Below are 20,908 nucleotides of genomic sequence, written 5' to 3'. Positions count from 1 at the left end.
AAAAATAGAATTACCCTATAATAGCACTACTAGGAATTTATCCAAAGGATACAGGAATGCTGATTCATAGGGGCACATATACCCCAATGTTTATAGCAGTGCTATCAACATGTCCATTGACGGATGAATGGATTAAGGAGATGTGGGATATATACACAATGGAATACCACTCGGCAATGAAAAAGAATGAAATCATGCCATTTGCAACAACTTGGGTGGAACTGGAGGGTATTATGCTAAGTGAAAGAAGTCAGTCAGAGAAGGGCAGATATCATATGTTTTCACTCATACGTAGAATTTGGGAAGACTATGGGAAAAGGAAAGGGGAAAAAATAGTTTCAGAGAGGGAGGCAAACCATAAGAGACTCTTAAATACAGAGAACAAACTTCAATACAGAGAACAAACAAACTTGATCGGGGCTGGGGAGGTGAAAATGGGTGATGGGCAGGAGGAGGGCACTTGTTAGGATGAGCACTGGGTGTGGTAAGTGATGAACCACGGGAATCTACTCCCAAAGCCAAGAGCACACTATAGACTGTATGTTAGCCAACTTGACAATACGTTATGTTAGAAAAAAAAAGAATGCCTGAGGTTTGCAAAGTGGAAAGAAGCAAGGAGTCAGATCTTGGTGGATTGGGAACACTATAGGGAGAGACCAGGGGTGAAGGTCTCCCTCCTGAAAGAGTTTCTTCACATTATGTATGTGAGGCTTACCATGCTGGACTAGGAAGAAAAGGGGAGATAAGGGGGAGGGGCTTTCGAAGTTACAATAATTTTACAATGAGTAGAAGTCTTTGTGAAAGTCTGTCTCAAAGGCTCAGGCATTGACCTGTGTGCGTGCGTGTGTGCGTGCGTGTGTGTGTGTGTGTGTGTGTGTGTGTAATTTAAACTCAAGAACACAGGCGTGGACATAGGGGATGTGGGTCCTTGAAACACACTTTTAGAAGCTTTTCTCAAAAAGTTGCTGATTGACAATAAAAAGTTGACACACAGATTACAAGGATATTGGGGTGTTGGGATTTTAAGTCATGTTTATTTAGGTATAATTCACATACAGCAAAATCACCCTTTGTAGCATACAGTTTTAAGAGTTTGACAAATGTAGGCAGTCATGTAACCACCACCACAATCGAGATATAAAACATTGCCATTCCCCCCCAAAAGTTCCCTTGTGCCCGTTTGTGGACAACTCCGTTTCCCACCCACAGTTTTGGCATCCACTGAGCTTTTTTTTTTCCCTCATGTAGTTTCGCCTTTTGCAGAATGTTGGTGAAGCTTCTCTGACCTTTGAGCTCAGGTAATGTGATAAACAATTCTAGCATCCTGGTGCCCTTATAGTTATAATTATACTGTATATGCAATTGACATCCATTGTTAAATATCCACTTCTTCTGCTAGACTTCTGCAGGCATGTCTGAGGGCAGAGAGTATGTAGCTAGGGCGTTACTGTATCCTCAGTACCATCCAGAAAAGGCTGAATAAACATTCATTCATTCATTAAGTGATAACTCAAAGACTATAAGGAAGATGCTCTAAGTCACTCTTGACTAAGCAAAAGCAATTTGGTACCCAGTGGTATCAAATGTATCCTATTGTAAAGCACCCAGAGACTAGATCATTCAAACATTCCTGGAGAGTATGCAGGCACTTTTGGAGTTATTGGGTCTAAATATTAGCAATCAGAACCATCCCAGGCAATCCCAGATTCATGGGATTAATTGCTCGATTAGCTAAAAATAAAATGGAAAAGTCTTCAGTCATTTAACAGTCTACTGCCATTATTTTGTTTACTTGCATATTTAAATTTTTAAAATGTTTATTCATTTTTGAGAGAGAGAGAGAGAGAGAGAGAGAGAGAGACAGACAGACAGAGCATGATTGGGGGAGGGGCAGAGAGCGAGGGAGACAGAATCCAAAGCAGGCTCCAGGCTCTGAGCCATCAGCACAGAGCCTAACGCAGGGCTCGAACTCGTGAATTGCAAGAGCATGACCCAAGCTGAAGTGGAACGCTTAACCAACTGAGCCACCCAGGTGCTCTGATTGTATTTTTAAAGCTGTTTACTTCATGATTTTTACACTCCATATATTTTGTAGCAACTCTGAAGTTACAGTGATGCTTAAGAGCAAAATCATGAAATCCTCAAAATCAAGCTTATTTTCAGTGTGCTCGTCGAGTTCAGAAAGGAGGTCTTTGTATTTTGGTTTTGTTTCTTGTCCCTGTGAGAATAAAGAATAAGTAAAAACCGAATTCATTGTGCCACCTTGGTTTTACAGATAACAAGCAATTAAGAAACATGTTATTAACATGTTCTTGTAACATGGCATAACACGGTAGTAACAATATCATGTCAAGTTTGTTACCAGGGCTACCAGTGGGGCACTGTGTTAAATCTTTTCATGGGTTATTTCCTCGAATTTCCACAGTGACCGTATGAATATACGACTATTATCCCCACTTAACAGATGAGCATCAAAGGACTCAGTGAGAATTAAGTCACTTGCCCCAACCTAGGCAGCTATTGGTGTGAAGCTAGAGTTCATGGTCTTGGCCGCCTGATTCTGGAGCCCACCTCTTAACTACTAACCATCTGCCTCTCTAGAAGCACAGATATGTTACATTTTTCACAATTTCAACATATAATCTCTGTTATGAGAGGTATTCACTCCGTGTTCTAATGAACGATAAGATCGTCCAGAAATACGAAATTAAAAAATGCTCATAGAAAAATCTGTGCTTTGGAAAATTGTCCAGCGTTCAGTTTCATGACAAATCACACCCAAGTCCATAGTCCTCCTAAATAGATTGAGGGGAAACATGTGAGTAGTACATCCACGAAGAGGCTTTTTAGTTTCCAACCACAGCCTGTGAAATATCCTCCCAAGTGGCATTAACAACATTAAGGTCGTTTGATTCTCTGGTATTCTGGGCTGTGTTTGCATTTAGTTCAACCCCAAATGCTCAGCCATGTGCTAGCTGTAAAAAGCCATCACAGCAACGACTAAAGCACTTTAGGAATGATGATACATTCCTCTTACCAACTAGACCATTCTTGTCTCTCCAGGCTGGTTGTCCTCAAGAGGTCACACCTAACAGTGAAGGCAAAAAGAGTTTCCCCTGCCTCGCTCCATGACAGCTGAGTGCTCTGTGGACATGGTGGGGCCCACGGCAGAGACAGGACTACTTACTAGTGGAAGGACACACTGCTCAAAGGTCAGAGGCGGCTGTAGATCTTCTCTCTTTTTTCTCTATGTATTTTAAGTACCTGGGAGCTGGCCCAGGTAGTTCTCTTGGGGCCTGATCAGCCATCTTGTTTTTGTATCTTCTTATCAGTGCATATAAATGCTCAGTTTTATTTTATCTGACTAACTATAGAGTGTTAAGATCCCCCCAAATTACGTTAGGCTTGTGAGAAAGGAGATGTTCCTCTCAGAACCCAGGCCTCAGCCCAAAGTGCCATCTCAGTTAACCAGAGAGCTCCACATAGGGATGTAGGAGAAAGCCCAGTTAGTCATTAAGGGGCTGCGGTCTTTTGCCGTCGACCTGTGTGCCCCTACCTGCCCTGAGGAGTCTCACAGAGCTGGGTGCTAGGTCCAAGGCAGCATCCTGACATTACTCTCCATGTTTGCTCCTTAAAGTTAAGTTACCACTATTAATACTGAGAATGTCCTAGAGTCCCCTGAAATATGGCTTCTGCTTTCTGTCATCTTGAGCAGAGAACAGCACTTCACGTGAGGCCTGGATAGGTCTGCTGCTGGAGATCCAGAAATTGTCTGCCTCTCTCAAGTTTAATCTACACCGAGGGACATGATTTGGCTCTAACTTTCTTTTACCCTTGGCTGTTCTCAGAGGGATGGTGAATTACAGCAGGAACCCCCTCGTCCGAGGTTTCTCTTTCCACAGTTTGAGTTGCCTGGGTCAACTGGGATTTGGAAGCAACCATTCTCCTTCTGATGATCATCAGAAGGTCAATGGAAGCCTAAGTTGACGTGACAGAGCTTACGTCATTTACCTCCCTTCCTGTCAGTCATGTGGCATTTTATCATCTCACATGCCCACCGGAAGGGTGACTACAGTACGATAAGGTATTTTGACAGAGAGACCACGTTCACGTAACTTCTACTAGAGTATATTGTCATTGTTCTATTTTATTATTATTGTTAGGAGTCTCTTACTGCATCTAATTTATGAAGGAAACTTTATCATAGGCATGTGTGCATAAGGAAAAGCAGTCTAGAGAGGCTTCTGTACTGTCTGTGGTCAGGCATCCACGGGGGCCTGGGAACCGTCCCCTTACATGGGGTGGGGGTGGGGGGTAGGTGGTGCGATTGTACATCAGGATGACCGTCCACTAGGTCCTCATTTTCATACGTGTGAAAAGTTCCCTGAAGATCTGCCCAGCCACCAAGTATGAGGCCTTTTTCTCTCTAGAATGTGTCATCTCGTTTGGCCTCTGATGTAGGCAAGTGTTATAGGATTTCTTCACCCACGCTTTCCTTAAAGGCTCCCCAGAACTTTTTACCGCTCGGCAAATTCTTGCCTGATACTTCTGGCTACAAAGATTTTTCTTAAAAAACAAAATCAAATAATCATACAAATAATACTTATTCTTCCTGAAATTGAAAATGTGTACTCTTTGGGAGCCTGGATGGCTGAGTCGGTTAAATGACCCTTGAGCTTGGCTCGGGTCATAATCTCATGGTTGGCGAGTTTGAGCCCCAAAACGGGCTTTGCACTGACAGCACGGCTGCTGCTTGGGATTCTCTCTCCCTCTCCCTGCCCCTACCCCGCCTGCTGTCTCTCTCTCAAAATAAATAAAATTAAAAAAAAAAAGAAAGAAAGAAAATATGTGCCCTTTGACCTCTATCAGTTCACTTCCTCATCCCCCTCCCCCTGGGAACCACATTCTATTCTCTGTTCTAATGAAATTGAGTTTTTATAAAATCACTTTATTTGTGGAATAAAAAAAAAAAAGTCGATTTCTCACACAGTCTTTTGAAATAATCCAAGATTCACAGGAAGTTGTCCCCTTGGCCCACCTTCCCTCAGTGGATGACACCAGATATAACTGTCATATGCTAGAGCCAACACATTTATATTTTCATGGAATTATAGTACTTATTTTCGTAGTATCTCCGAACACCCATAGAACTTTAGAGACTGCTTTAAGTCTTTTTCTTGCTCTACCTACTAATAAATATTGGTGGTCTAGATTCTGTATGAACCCGTCTTTTCTTCTTATGCATGTCCCCTCAGCCAGCATTTCCCTAAGTATGCTTGTAGAGTGTAACGCAGTTTTAGGCGAGGCAGGATGAACTATTAAATACAAGTTAGTAGTCATCTATTCTTTTACTACCTTCCACTCTTACCCATTGAATTAACACTTAGAATAGTGATGTTATTAAAAAGAGATAATTCTAAGTTTATTTACTGAGAGAGAGACACACACACAGACAGACAGACAGCAGGTGGGGGAGAAAGAGAGGGAGAGAGAGAGAGAGAGAGAGAGAATCCCAAGCAGACAGTGCCCTGACTGCAGAGCCCAATGCGGGGCTCAAAATCACGAACCGTGAGATCATCACCTGAGTCCACATGAAGAGTCGGGTGCTTAACCGACTGGGCCCCCCAGGTGCCTCAGTGATAAAGCATTCTTATAAAATAAATTTATTTAAAAAGAAAGTTAACTTAAAGAAGAAAAGTTCTAAGTGAATTGTAATACAGACTCTAGGCAGATATGGGAAAGATATTGAAGGAGGTATTCAAATGACTGAAGGTTGGAAAATACGCCTCTAGGTAATTTAGGTCACTCCCTTCAGGTCAGTGACTGTTCATCTACTGCTAACTCTGACTTCCGAATTGCGAACACAAATCTCTATTCTGACCTCCCAAGTCATATGTCCTGTTGCTCTGTTTCTCCTCCGGAATGTTTCATGGACATCTTAAAATTGACGAATTCTGATGGAACTCATCATTTCTCCTCCCACCCCACCTCACCTCAAATATGCTTATTCCCCAATCTTTGACTTCTCTGGAAATGAGGCCACCACCCATTTCTTCCCACAGTCGGAAACTGGGGTGTCATAATTTGCTCCTCCTGTCCTTCAACCCTACAGCCAGTCAATTATCGGATCCTGTTCATTCCACCTTCCAGATGTCTCTCCTGTTCAGCACCCTAGTCCCGACATTATTGGCCTCTGTTTGGAGTGCTTCCTCACAGACACTCTTTCTTTGTCCCACCCCCACCCCGACCCCTACCCCAATCCCATCTGCAGGTGATGTAATTTCTTCACCCTTGATTTAGAAACATTCCTGGCTTCCTCCTGCTCTCAGGCTATGCCTTTGCAATTTTGCTTCTCTCCACCTTCTCAGCCTCATCGCCTAGTGCTTCCTACTTTCCTTTCCCTTCTCGGCTCTCCCAGATCTTTGACCTGCCTTACAGGATTTGCATATGACATTGCCTCTGCTTGGAATGCTACGTTCTCAGTGCCCACCCTCCTCCCTTGCAAAACTAACTCTTGCTCACTCTTCAGATCTCAGCTGTACCTTTATTTTCCAGGAGAGCTCCTTTGACTGACTGCCCCAAGATGGTCCCTCTGTTTTACTCTTTCAATGCATGCCATACTGTTTCATGGTTATTTGCATATTTCTAATGACCTTTTCAGCATATCTCTCTACTCTGCTAGGTTTTTTTTGAAGCTTATTTATTTTGGGAGAGAGAAAGAGAGAAACAGCATGAGTGGGGGATGGGCAGAGAGAGAGGGAGAGACAGAATATCCCAAGCAGGGTCTGCGCTACCCACACAGAACTTGAACTCACAAAACCATGAGATCATGACCTGAGCTAAAATCAAGAGTCCCACGCTTAACCAACTGAACCACCCAGGCACCCCTCTACTCTGGGGAAATTTTAGCTTGTTCACTGCATTAACTTCAGGGCTCAGTTCACTTCCTGGCAAATGGTAGGCGTTCATTAAACATTTGTTGAATGAAACAACATAATAGGGCCCTTTCGCTGGAGTTGTTGGCTCTTTGGGCCACCCAGTATGGCATGGCCCCCGTTTCTTCATGCCTGTTCATTTTCTCACCTCCGTGAAATTCCTAAATTGGGTTTGCAGCAGATTTTTGGCAGTAGCTTTTCCAAGTTTACCATCAGGGTCAGAAGAGTTTCTGAAAATCAGAGCAATGGTAGCAATGGCCTTTTCCAGATCTGAGCCCTTCCTGAGAGCTGTGAGGGAAGAAACGTACAATGATGTAGTCTAGGTTAGAAATGGTTCTTCCCCAGACACAGGGTTGTGTTTTCCGAGGGAACTGGGATGAGCAGGGTTGGAAGATGTATGTCAATGTGGCCCTGCCCTTGGACTCTTTGCCCCCTATCTGGGAGGGGGATGTAGGGACATCTGACATGAGGTCCTTAAATAATTGAAACAAAAGTTCCTTCAGGAGCAATAAGAATTAGTAGAATCAGGATAAGATTTACCACCTGCTTGTCATGTGACCTTGGGAAAACACCTCACCTCTCTCACAGTTGGTTTTTTTGATCTACAAAATATTTAAAGGGTACCTGCTTGGTGCTAGGCTCAGTCCCTGGCACTGAGGGTACCACAGTGAGTAAGACAGAGTCCTGCTCTTGTGGAGTTTATATTCGATGTCAATCAATGCATCACTTCAGGCCAATGTGATAAAGGAGAATAGCATTTAAAACAAGCTCTTCGATATCATGATGGATAAGGGACCTCTTTGACCTAAGGCCTCAAACATATTGATTTCCCAGCTGGTTTCTCTGGTTTAAACTCCTTGAAAGGGTGATGGTAACTCATTCCTTTCTAGTGGGTAGCACCCAGTGGACACTGAGAACTACACAAGGTACAGCAAAAAAAATTTGTATGTTCTCTGTCCTCTGAGGCTCTAACACATCCTCTATTATAGAACTTCTCTCATGTTATAGTTGCCGTATTAAAAAAAACCTTTTTAAATATTTATTCTTGAGAGAGACACACACGCACACAGAGCACGAGTAGGGGAGAGGCAGAGAGAGAGAGAGAGAGAGAGAGAGGGAGACACAGAATCCGAAGCAGGCTCCAGTCTCCGAGCTGTTAGCACAGAGCCCGACGCGGGGCTCAAACCCACAAACTACAAGATCATGACCCGAGCTGAAGTAGGACGCTGAACCGACTGAGCCACCCAGGGTCCCAGTTATTGCATTTTTAATGGTCTTTCTTCTCAACTACATTGCAAGCTCTGTGAGGCCAGGGAATCATATCTTTCTTCATCACTGTATTCCCAGTGACCAACACAAAGTCCTGCTATATTAGGTGCTAGGACATGCCATTTAATGAATGAATAAGAAGAAAAGAAAAACAAAATCCTACCATTTTTAACCCAGGTACTATGCAACAATTGTTTATACAAAGAATGATGATCAGACAGAATAACGCAACTTTTGTATTGAGCACCCACTATATTTCTAATATTTTCCCACTCAGTACCCAGATGTGGCCTCTGCTTTTACGATATACCTTACAATCTAATGAGATAATAAGTAATAATCAATAAGATAAGTGCTTATGCATGTATTTGCTTTTATATACACTCAATAATTATTTCTCTATATACATAGATAACATGGATTTACTGCTTGTGATGTATGAGGCAAAAAAGGCACAGAAACAGAAAAAAATGTAAAAAATACATCTGGGGGGGTGCCTGGGTGGGTCACTTGGTTAAGCACCTGACTATGGCTCGGGTCACCTTTTGTGAGTTCAAGCCCCTCTGTGCTGACAGTTTAGGACCTGGAGCCTGCTTCAGATTCGGGTCTCCCTCTCTCTCTGCCCCTCCCCCCACTCATGCTCTGTCTCTGTCTCTCGCTCCCTCAAGAAATGAATAAAACATTTAAAAAAATTACATCTGGGAGGAAAACTACTTAGATAGCTGGTCTTGGAGGTCTCTGTGAGTAGATGAACATTTAAGCTAAGACCTAATGGGTGAGAGGGATCCTGCCATGTGAAAGGGTTGGGGTGGGGTGGGGTGGGGTGGGGCAGTCAGGCTAGGATTAGGGTTGTGCCGAATGTCCCAAGCTCAGGCAGAATAGTGAGGGCTCGGATCAGAAGGAGTGTGGCACATCGGGAGAGCTGAAAGGAGACAGCTGTGACTGAAACCTAGAAGGAGGTTTGGTTAAGAAAGGAGAATAAGACCACGGAGAGCTTACAGCCCATAGAAAGGCATCAGACTTTTCTTTGCAAACAGTTTCTCCCAGTTCATAAACTGTTGGGTTTTTAATCCTTTGAGATCTTTTGTGGAGGAATTGTTTCCAATTTTTATCAAGTCTGATTTATCAATGCTTCCTCTTCTGAAAGAGTTGTCCTATGTAAAATTAAAAGTTTTGTCATTGTAGGGTCTACATTTAAATCCATGGCCCATTCTGAGTTCATGTTTCTAGAAGGTGTAAGTCTTAGGTGGAGGTTCAGGTTTTTAACCTGCAGAGGACCAGTTGCTTCTGCATCAGGTGTTGAAAATGCTATACTTCCTTCGCTGAATTGCTTCGCATCTTTGTCAAACGTCAGTTGGGCATATTTGTATGGGTCAGTGTCTGGGTTTCCCGTTCTGTTTCATTGATCTGTACATCTGTCCCTCTGTCAACATCACATTTCTTTGATTCCAGTAGCCATATAGTAAACCTTAATATGGAGGAGAGTGAGTCCTCCACTTTCTTCTTTTTCAAAATTATTTTGGCTATTTTAGGGCTTTCCATGTATATTATATATGACTTGCAGTAAGCCTTAAGAGAATTTTTTTAAAGTTTATTTATTTATTTTGAGAGGGAGGGAGAGTGCTCAGGGAGGGGCAGAGAGAGAGGAGAGAGAGAATCTCAAACAGGCTCCATGCTGTCAGCACAGAGCTGAATGTGGGGCTTGACCTCATGAACCGTGAGATCGTGACCTGGGATGAAACCAAGAGTCTGACGCTTAACCGACTGAGCCACCCGGGCGCTCAAGCTTTAGCAGAAATTTGACGAGAATTTCTGTATTTACTGTGTCGACTCTTCCAGTTCAGGAACACAGTATGTATCTCCATCGTCATAGCACTTTACAGATGAAGCAAGGATGTGGCCTCGCTGGGGACCCACCACGAGTAAGTGGCAGAGCTTGAATTTGAATCCTGGTCAAAAACATAAGCCTCCTGAAGAGATTTTTTTTTTTTTTTCCTCTGCCTGTCTTCTGCTCTATGGCACCTGGGATCTTTAGAAAGATGCCTGGCACATGGTACATGCTTCACACATATTCATGGAATGAACGTCTGCCAAATCTATGTCCTTAGCTTCTTAGTCCCTGATTTCTTCCCTCGTTCCCGATGCTCAGTCTTACCTGCCTATGGTTCTGCTTGACATTTCCCCCTTCTGTCTGCTCACCCAGTGGCTGGGCCTCCATCTAGCCTAGAATGCCAACCTCAGAACATTCTCTGCTTCTTTGGATTTTATTGTTAGCTTTTTCTCCCCCTCTCCCCCATCCTTAGCCACCTCTTTCCTTCACCGCTGTCACATCCCTGACACCCAGAGTCAGAATTGAGACGCTTCTCGATTACCCAACACTCTGCGGCTCGTCGAAATCCATGGAGATGAGCATATTCCTCTAGCTTGGGTCTGTCTTTCCTGGGGTGTGTGCTTGAGGAGGTGGGACGCTATATGGCGGTAACCTTGAACTTAAGTGGCCAAAAAATAGACTCCATTCATTCTGTCTTTAAGAAGCAAATTGCTTAGAGGAAATACCTTAATTCCTTAAGAGGTAAACATTCCTTCTGTAATTTTGACCAGTTGCTTCATTAATTAATAACCAAGAATAAATTAGGGAAGGCTTTACTATGAGCTGCTCTATTCTCCAGGCTCTTTCTGGTGAGGAAGGGGTGTATTTCCAGTCTGGAGTGGGCTGGCAAATAATGACAGACACCTTCCTTGTTTATTGCGTGCCAGGTGCCTTTCACACTTAATCTTATTTAATGCTTAGTAAAACCCACAGAGGTAAGTGTGATTTGTGTCTCAATTTTACATATTGGAAACTGACACATGGAGAGATTAAGAGTTTTAAGGTCACATCGCTCAGAAGTGGCAGAGGAAACATTTGAAAGTCTGATTTCAAAGACCAGAGAAAGATCTGCCACTTTGGAATATCTCTTTATAAGGCCACCTCCGTGGAGGCTGTGGAACCAGACATTTTCCAACCCTTCGAGGAACTCGACGTCTGGCTGCCTTCTAGATGGGGACTCCATCTGGACTAGCCAACTCCTCTTTCCTTCTCCTCCATTCTTTTGAACCCGGCAGGCAGTTTTTGTCCTGACTATAAAATAGCATATGTTCATGGTAAAAACTGAACTAGAAAACATCACACAGGAAAGTTAACAAGGCACTCTGGTTATCTTACCAACACCGATGATACTTTGTGAGATGTTTTGTTTTTCTGTTTTTATGGCTGGGTTCTTCCCTTACCAAACCCAGCGTGTTGCCTTTTAATTCCTGTCTGCCTCGTAGAGTTGCGAGCAAATATGTGAAAGCATATTGTAAAGGGCTAAGTCCTAATAAAAATGCAAGGGCTTGATGTTTCTCTTTTGGCGTCTTTTATCAGCTTTCTTGCCTCTGGAAGGGGTGTATCGGAGAGGGTATTAAACCAGGTACTTCATGTCGACCTCTCCTGTTATTTCTGATCTCTTCTTACACTTTGATAATACTAAACTGTGTGTAGTCCCCTTACTCACTCTGTTCTCCCAACAAGTACTTTTTGGCAAATATTTATTGCCAGGCTCTGTCTTACTTCTGGGGATAGAACCGTGAACAACAGCAGGGGAGACATTCTAATTTCCTGGTGCTTGCGTTCTGGAGGACAGTTGTAAACGAATGATCACGGAGCTGGTATTCTACGTGTCAGCCCCTCCTCTGTAGGATATACAGGGTTCAACTCACTTAATTCTTACGTCAGCATTCGTAGGGTAGGTTCCCGTATCATCCCCACTCTATAGAGGAGAAAACTCAGGGACAACAAGGTTAGGTAGCTTGCTCGAGGTCACACAGTCTGGTTCGTCCCCATGATGCACACTGCCTTTAGATATTGTTTTTCAGGCAGTGTATTCTGTACGACTCTTTCCGACACCCCCAGATTGGGCAACAGGTCCTTCTTCTGGGCTTCTCGATTTCCCCAGACATACATTTATCATAACCCTCACACTAGAACACTCTTCAGCTATCTAAATTTCCTTCTAGGTCAGTGCTGTCCAAGAGAAATGTAATGTGAGCTGTAATGATAATCTAAACATTTCTGGTAGCCACATTAAGAGAGTAAAAGGAAACATACAAAATTATTTTCATAACACATTTTATTTAACCCAGTGTATTAAAAATATTATCACTTGGGGCGCCTGGGTGGCCCAGTCGGTTAAGTGTCTGACTTTGGCTCAGGGCGTGATGTGGTGAGTTTGAGCCCCATGTCAGGCTCTGTGCTGACAACATAGAGCCTGGAGCCCGCTTCCAATTCTGTGTCTCCCTCTCTCTCTCTGCTCCTCCCCTGCTCACGCTCTGTCTCTGTCCCTCTCTCAAAAAGAAACATTAAAACAATTTTTTTAAATATCATTTCAATATGTAATCAGTCTAAACCAATTAGTGAAACAGGCTCCATTTTTTTTTCATATTAAGTCTCTTAAATCTGAGTTATCTATTACACGCATTTCAGTGCTCAGTACCTTCATGTGCCTAGTGGCTGCTCTATTGGACGGAACAGTGCTGGACTGCACACTCCCAAGGGCAGTTACTACATTTTATTTATCTGTACGCCCATTCCCAGGCCCTGGAGTGTTGTGGGCCTTAGTGTATGTGTGTTGGACTGAGCTGACTGGAACTTCAGGGCAATCCTCTGCCTCTTTCTCCTCACCTGCCGTGGAACGTGGGACACAGATCTAAACACTGGATCTAGCAAGTACCTGACACATTAGTGTCACAGGAACACAACTCTCAGTACAGCAAGGTGTCAGAATCCCCTCACTTTAGAACTTTTCCTAGTAGCAGTTATTTTTGCAAATGGAGCAATGGAGACCCATGGGAGAGAAGTGGTCTGTCCAAGTTCACGCAGGTAGTGTGCGGCAAGAATAAAAACTGGCTCTCTTTTTTTCTCTCTAGGTCAGTAGTTTCCCCAATACTCTAGTGCTTCTCAAACTTTTCTGCACAAAACTGCTTTGGATGCTAGAGGCAGAGATGTACTCGTCCCCCACTCCCACCCTCAAGAGGTCAAGGGCATACGCCCAAGTAGCCAGCAGAGAAAATGTGGGTTCTCACTGACCTCTACTTCATCCTCTATCCCTGCCTTATTTCTTTTTTTTAATTTTTTTTTCAACGTTTATTTATTTTTGGGACAGAGAGAGACAGAGCATGAACGGGCGAGGGGCAGAGAGAGAGGGAGACACAGAATCGGAAACAGGCTCCAGGCTCTGAGCCATCAGCCCAGAGCCCGACGCGGGGCTCGAACTCACAGACCGCGAGATCGTGACCTGGCTGAAGTCGGACGCTTTAACCGACTGCGCCACCCAGGCGCCCCACCTGCCTTATTTCAATGGATACCGTTTAGAACTACTTGCATTGAATAAAACACATTCTGGGAAGTTGAGCCATGTTTATCCTGTGTTTTTTTAGGACATGGGAATAAATGTGGCCCAATGGTCCAATGCTAGGAATCTGGTGCTAAGAATGGTGCACACGTGTGTGTGTGTTCAGGGGCAGTGAGGGTAATGGAGAGTTACTACTCCCCTCAACTTCCTAGAAGGGATAAGTTGTATTAGAAATGCGGGACAATTATCACAAGTGTCTGAAATTGTGTATATTGTAAAACAGAATAGGTTTTCTGTTGTCATAGTATAAAAACAATTGTTCCATCAAGATGGAGATTTATTTAAGTAAAAATACCAAGTCTCCTTTGGAGACGTTGGCCAGCCGTTTAGGAAGAAAAACAGTTTCAATATAGTCATATCCAAGTTTATGCTTGTTATTCTGTGAACATTTTAAAGCCACAGATTTTGGAATAAGATAATGATCCAAGTATATGAGTGGGGGTTTTTCTTAATATTACCACGGAAAGAACAATATGTTAGTTCTAAAGATATTTTACCTATAAAGTTGAATTCTGAGTGTAAGTATTTCTATTTTGAGAGTTGGCAACACTGTTTTCACTCGACCAACAAGGGGCAGTTGGGGGTTGTTTGCATCTGAGTTCCAATGACCATTCACGAGTTAGGTATTGATGGTCTTGCTCCGGAGGATGCTACCCATAGACAGGCAACTGCACGTGTGGGAAGAACACTGAATTAGGAGTCATGGGATCCATGCTTTCAGCTTGGCCTTTAATGGACTAACTTGGGGCAAACTAATTCCTATCACTGGCCTTCAGTTCTCAAAAGAGTTCTATAAAAAGAACATGGGTATTTGATGATTTGTCCACAAGGTCTCTTAGATTTCTGGCATCCTTTGCCGTCCTGTTCTTTTTAACTCCCGGTGCACTATCATGGTAGAGGGGAAATACACACATCCCAGTCACTCCAAGTCTTACCTTTCACTGAAGCCAGTTGTTTGGATACTGAAATGCTGCCAACAAAATGAAAGAAACATAAGGATTTTGGAGACTGGGTATTCATCTCTGCGTTGAAAGTAAAGCAATACAATGATTTAAAAATCAACTTATTTTTAGTAAGCTTTCACTGAACCTTCTAGTGCAGCAGCCATCTGCCTTGCAAACTCCATTTCCTCCTGGCCACATAGGAAAGAAGCACTTGAACGTGCCTCGCCCACACATCCTGGTCTTTCTTGTGTTCATGTAACCACATGACTAAATTCCCTCCAATGGGAAAGGAGTAGAAAAGAGTGATCACCTTTCATGTGAGCTCTTCTCTGTTCTCTCTTATTTCCAGCTGACTAACACAGAAATTATCAAGGACACCTTGGAACCCACATGTTGAAACCACAAGCATCCTTATCCTGGGTCCCTACATGGCTACATGGAGTCAGTCTGCCACAGACCTGGAATCCCCACTCCAGACTGTCACATGAGAAAGAAAAAGAAAATAACTTCTTGTTCCATAAAACACTAAGGATTTGGAGTTTATTTATGTGCCCCAGGAGCTGAGCCTACCTAAGAGTCTAGGTCCTCTGCTGGGGGGAGAGGATACATCATGAATGACGGAGACATGTTCCTGCACTCTTGGGGCTTAAAGTCTAGTGCAGAAAGCAGACTTCAAACACGTAATTCAATACAGAGGACTGGCAGAGCATTTACAGAGGGCAGGGAAGAACTAACCCAGTCTACAGGTCCGAGTAATGGCATTTTATCTGAGCAGTAGGTGAAGAAGGAGGAAGAGTGTTCCAGGCAGAGGAAACAATGTGCATTAAGGCCCTGAAATGGGAGAAGGCAGGCCATGATCAAAGAACCAAAGGAAGCACAGTGTTGCTAGAACCCGGAGAAGGACGCAGATGGTGGTGGAAGGGGAGGCTGCAGTCAAGGGCCAGGGCCAGAGCCTGCTGAATCCTACGAAGGACTCTGGGCGTTATCCAAAGGGCAGTGGGAAGGAAGGGAATGGCATGATCACGTTTGCATTTGGGGAAGTTGTTCCACCTGATGCATCAGAAAAAGATTGGATAAGGGGCCAGATGGGAGGCAGGAAGATGAATCTCACTCCCTTACAAGTTGCAAATCAAAATTTGCTCCATATTTCAACCCCAATGGCTTTTGAGAAAACCAGTAAGAACAATAGTACTTGGTCGTATCTTAGACAACCCCTTAAAGAAAATTTTTGGGTTGAAGATCTGGTTTTGGCATTAACTAGTCAAGATCTCATCACCTTGGGGGCCTCACTTTTCTTGTTTGTAAAATTAGGAAGCTGGACTCTGATATTTTACACCTTTTATGGTCTTCTTGGTGAGTTCCTCTTAGTTTTCTAGCAATTTTGCACCCTTATCATCCCCTTCATATAATGTGCTATCTTTTTACTTTGAATACATATAGTATACTTGCAACATGACTTGTGTTATTTTCTATCGTCATGATCTCCTCCATTAGTCTGTGAGAACTTTGAGGGCAAGAGCTGTGCAGTTTATCTCAAAAATCTTCCCCTCCCCACCTCCCACCTCCACCTAGCAGAATACTGCCTAGCACTTGTGAAGTGTTTAAGAAAGTGTTTTGAACTACAGGACATCTAAATAAAATTACATGAGAAAGATTATTTTTCATTTATTAGCCATAGTTTGACACATTTGAATGATATGAATCAATTTCCCTCTGTCACGGATAATCTGCAAGTATTTGTTCCACAGTTAAAATCATTGCTAGTTTTGATTCACAAATGTTTCTCAAGAGGCAATCAAAGATATTTGTGTTGATTGTATCATCTTTTCAGTTTGCAATCAAGGCTGCACATTTGTTCCCTTTGTTTCCCCAATTCAATTTAAAGCTGGATTGGGGTGGGTAATAAGCACCAAATTCGCAATTTCTTGGCCATCAGGTTGACAGATCTCTTGGGAAATGCACCTGCAGGCTTAAATAAAACTCATTAAAGGAGAGCCACGTGTCACTGACCTTTTGGGCATTTTCCTAGGCGCTAAAGTGGATGTTGGGGCTGCAGAAAGACTGGGGTCCCCTTCCAAGTGGAGGGCTTGGTCCTGGGTACTGTGCGTACAGCCACACATACTCTGCTTGCCTGTTGTGTGTTGGTCCTTCCTAAGCAACAGTCACTTGCCCACTGTTACTATTGTCATTCACTCCATGACAACTATATAAGGCACTTTTAGAAGAGCCTTTTGCTGGTGTTATTGTATGTAAACATTAAACCATTCATGCATCCAACAAACGTTTGAGTGCCTACGATAGGCCAGGCACTCTACAAGGTGCTGGGGACACAACAGTGAACAAAACCAGACATGGAACCTGATCTCAGACAGCTTAGTGGGAAAGACATATTAATCAAGTGATCATGCAAAAAAGTCACACCTGGGAACACTACCATGCAAGAGGTTGCGAGGAGATTGGTATCAGCCAGAGAGACCAGGGAGGTGTCCCAGGGGAGGTGATGCTGGATGATGAGTAGGAGTTAAGTAGATGAAAAGTCAAAGGATCCGCATTGTGGGCAGAAGGAATAGCCTGTACTAATCTCAGGGCAGCGGGGAGTGTGGTGATCAGGAGGGACTAAAGGAAAGGCCAGTGTGGCTGGACCGGAGAGGCTGGTGGGGAGTGAGGCCCTGCCTGAGGAAGAAGAGAAGGCATGGTGGTTAAGACCATGCAGGAGCTGGGAGGCCACGGTAGGAGATTTTCACTCTAGGCCACAAGGACAGGAAAGCGTTTGTGGTTTTTAAGCAAGGAGGGTAATAAAGTTAGATTTCCTTTTTGAAAAAAAATCACTGTAGCTTGTATGTGAAGAATAGCGTAGAGAGGTGGGCAGTATAAATGTACGAAGACCGGTGGGAAGGCTACTCCTCTTGTGTTAGCTTAGAGCTCTTTCTGTAAAAAACAAACAAACAGGGGCGCCTGGGTGGCGCAGTCGGCTAAGCGTCCGACTTCAGCTAGGTCACGATCTCGCGGTCTGTGAGTTCGAGCCCCGCGTCGGGCTCTGGGCTGATGGCTCAGAGCCTGGAGCCTGTTTCTGATTCTGTGTCTCCCTCTCTCTCTGCCCTTCCCCCGTTCATGCTCTGTCTCTCTCTGTCCCAAAAAATAAATAAACGTTGAAAAAAAAATTAAATAAAAAAACAAACAAACAAACAACCCAAAGAACAAAAAACACAGGGGTTGTGTCAGCTCGGCCAAATAGGTCTGGTTCGAGGAAGAAGTGACCAATGATTATTTAGATCACGGGCGAGTTGATGGGGGAGAGCAGACAGATCCCAACAGAAGCTAAGAACAGTCATTGTCCAGGCTGCAAGTTGGCTCCAGGACATTGCTATCTTACTACTGCGTCACGGGTCACTGTGTCCATAAGGCCATTGTCACTCTCTCATCGCTTGCTTCCCTTCACGGGCTTTCTCTTCCCTCTTCTGTCTACCTCTTAACTCTAATTCCCTTAGCATTTTTCATTTAAACTGGAGGTGGGAGGGTGGTGGAGAATTTGGCCTCGGTCATTACTGTTGCCCACGCCGGTCAGAGTTTTAATGCCAGCTCTCTCCGCACGTTGTCAGTTAGCCTGTGCAATGATCTCCGTTGGATTAGAGGATACTTCAAGCCAGCCTCACTGCCCAAGTTCAAACTGACAGCTGGTTTCCTCACAGAGGGCTCTGGGTAGGTTTCCCAGAACCTGGACCTGTAACACATATTCCCGATGATTCCGACACGGGCTGGATGGGGGGACTGTTGGTAGTGGTCGTAGAGAGGCTCCGCGGTAAAAAGGTCTGAGTTGGAATTCTGACTCTGTCACTTACTAGTGGTGTCTGGAATGAACAAGGTCTTTCAAACTGCCAAGTCCACTTTGCCAGCTGTACAAGAATACTTTCCTCACAGGGTTGTCGTGAAGGGAGAATGAGTGAATGTTGGCGAAGCGGCCAACACGGTGTCTGATACGTGAGGAGCAACCGACCAGTCGTGGTCACGGAGATGACGTTAGAGAGGTCTGTGTCATCAGCGTTCTGGCAGGACACGGAATCTAACTCAGATGGTCCAAGAGACGCCCATGGAAGAATTACCCAGCGGGTGGAGTTAGGAAACTAAGCATGGGTGGTGACGCACCGAGAGCCTGGCAACAGTAAAGAGACCGTTGGCATCCTTAGTCCTGAAGGGGCAAGGAGAGGAATTGCATGGTGGAGCCCAGTGACAGCGGGATTCCTAGAGCAAGGGCCACTTCACAGCGCTGTGGTTGAAGGAAAGCAGCCACGGCTAGAAATCAGGCAACATAGGGAGGGGGTGCGGAAGAAGTAGCCTACACTCTGATCTCCAGCCCGGGAAGCCGGGGAGCCTGGGAGGCTGAGTCTGTAGGAATTAGTCTCCAGGAGCATAGAGGAGGGCCCAGATGGAATAGAAGAGAGGGACAAACAAATGGGCAAGAAGCAGCATGATGATGCAGATGAACAAGAAAAAGAAGAGGCGGGGAGGGGAGGGGACAGGAAAGAGGAGCAACAAGGCAGGTCTCCGAAAGACATGGCAGCATCTGCTGACAGTTCAGGTGAGAATGTCTTATTTTTCTGAAACCATAATCTCGTAACATCATGAAACGTACTATTTACACACAGGGCCAAACCGTCCGGAAAAAAAAAAAAAAAAAAACATTTCAAAAAGTCCCTCAATCCATCTGGCCCTTTGGCAATAGGAGGGTGTCACAGGAACGTACCGAGGTAGGTACCAGTTTGGGGGGAAGGAAAGGTGTGGCGGGTCAGCAGGGGTTTCACAAACGATGCCTCGTGCATTTGCTGACCCGCGCACAAGACGTTTCCCGAAGGGAATGACACGGGGGCTCTTGCACGTGGGCTCAGGGGGCGCAGGCAGCGGACGGTGGGCACAGTGGTAACGGTGCTGGGGTTCGGTGAAACTATTCAAGGGAGCGAGAAGTGTAGTCACAGAAGAGGGTTTTGCTCCCGGCTTTGCTCTCCCACCTCGGTCCGCTGCCCTGCTTTTTATTCTGCCAATCTTAAAGAGCAGATAATGGGAGTGAGGTTCTAAGAGACTGGTCTTTGACAGTTTGGCTTACCCTTTTTTTCTGGTGCTAGGTTATTTGGGGCCTCTGGAGTCTCGGCAACTCCGTGAATCACATTTTGGGGAGCCTTACAGTCTCTTGAATTATGTTAAATTTTTACGTAGGTGTGCATTTTCCTGCCTGAAAGGACTGCTAGATTTTCTACGTCTCTTATGACATCACGGCTATAGGCAAATGCCACCAGGTTGGTCGTGATGTTTTTTTTTTTTGGAAAGAACCACCAACGTTCCCCCAAGAGGAACTGGGTGGGAGGACCCTGAGTCCCTCACTCAGTTCATGTGTTTGTTAACGTGTATGCTTTGAGTAACGGGTGTTGTGCCAGGCATTTGATAGAGATTTCTTTTTCTGCTCAACAACAATAGGAGTTGTCATCATTTACAAATGATGAAACAGAAGCTTGGAGGTGTTAAAGGACTTGTTCAAAATCCTACCGCTCATAAATGAGTGAGCCTAGATTCAAGCCTAAGGCTGTATGGGCTCAAGCCTAATGCTTTTTTTATTATATCATGTTGCCTCTCACTGCACTATTTGATCATTAAAATTAGAGCTGCAGCCCTTGTTTCCTAAGCTGACATCTAGCTCTCTCTAAATCCTATGAGAAACCGTACTAGAATTTTTCTGGCACAAATTAGCCTCTTCTAATTCTCCAAAGCACATTTTACCTCTAACACCTCTGACCTTTTGTGTTTGTAATTAGTTATGGTGTATCTTTTCTCCTCATTAGATTTTGGTCATCATCACCATCAATAGCACTGAATTAAAACCTCTTAAGTGCGGCTCATTGTCCTATGCCCTCCACATGGAGTTCTTAGAAAGCTCTTTTGGTGGCACGATTATTATCGTTTGCATTGTGTGGATGCCTCACACAGAGGAGATCAGGGCTTGTCCAAGAGCACACAATAGGGTTTGGGAGTCAAGAACAGGTCTTTCGGACTCCAGGAATCACACTTTCAACCACCATCTGCTTAGCAGAGACTACATCTTAATCTTTGTATCTTCCTCTCCGAGTCTAGCATCCTACTCAGGAAATGTTTATGATATTGGACATTTGTGGACTACCGTGTGGCCCAGAATCTAGGATGGGACATACACCAAGGAAAGTTGGGCATATACGTGGTCCTGGGAGGTACAGAGTGTCCAGTGCCCCCCTCCCTGCTTTCAGGGGGACCCGAGGAGGAAATAGAATCCCTGAGAAGAGGGTGTCATGCCCAGTAAGGGAAGAGA

General features: G+C 44.3%; 1 protein-coding gene across 6 annotated transcripts in view; it reads right to left on the bottom strand.

Moving 5' to 3' along the window:
* Nucleotides 1-1,957: 1,957 nt before the first annotated feature.
* SNTN (sentan, cilia apical structure protein) overlaps nt 1,958-20,908 on the bottom strand; it is a 33,491-nt gene continuing 14,540 nt past the window's right edge. For 3 of the 6 annotated variants that reach the window (XM_045051801.1, XM_045051802.1, XM_045051800.1), the window contains 2 exons: nt 7,084-7,223; nt 1,958-2,218 (listed from right to left, as the gene is read on the bottom strand). In XM_045051801.1, coding sequence (XP_044907736.1) covers nt 2,060-2,218; nt 7,084-7,223 — 299 coding nt within the window. In that variant the 3' untranslated portion in view covers nt 1,958-2,059. Of the gene's footprint in view, nt 2,219-7,083; nt 7,224-14,571; nt 14,607-16,590; nt 17,523-17,768; nt 19,618-20,908 lie in introns of those variants that run through there. The other 3 variants (XM_003982395.2, XR_006593836.1, XR_006593837.1) reach the window with 3 other exon arrangements.

The sequence above is a fragment of the Felis catus genome, chromosome A2, assembly GCF_018350175.1.
Source record: "Felis catus isolate Fca126 chromosome A2, F.catus_Fca126_mat1.0, whole genome shotgun sequence".
Classification (NCBI taxonomy): Eukaryota; Metazoa; Chordata; class Mammalia; order Carnivora; family Felidae; genus Felis; species Felis catus.
The sequence above is the reverse complement of the archived record's forward strand: the minus strand, read 5'-3'. Positions and strand labels throughout refer to the sequence as shown.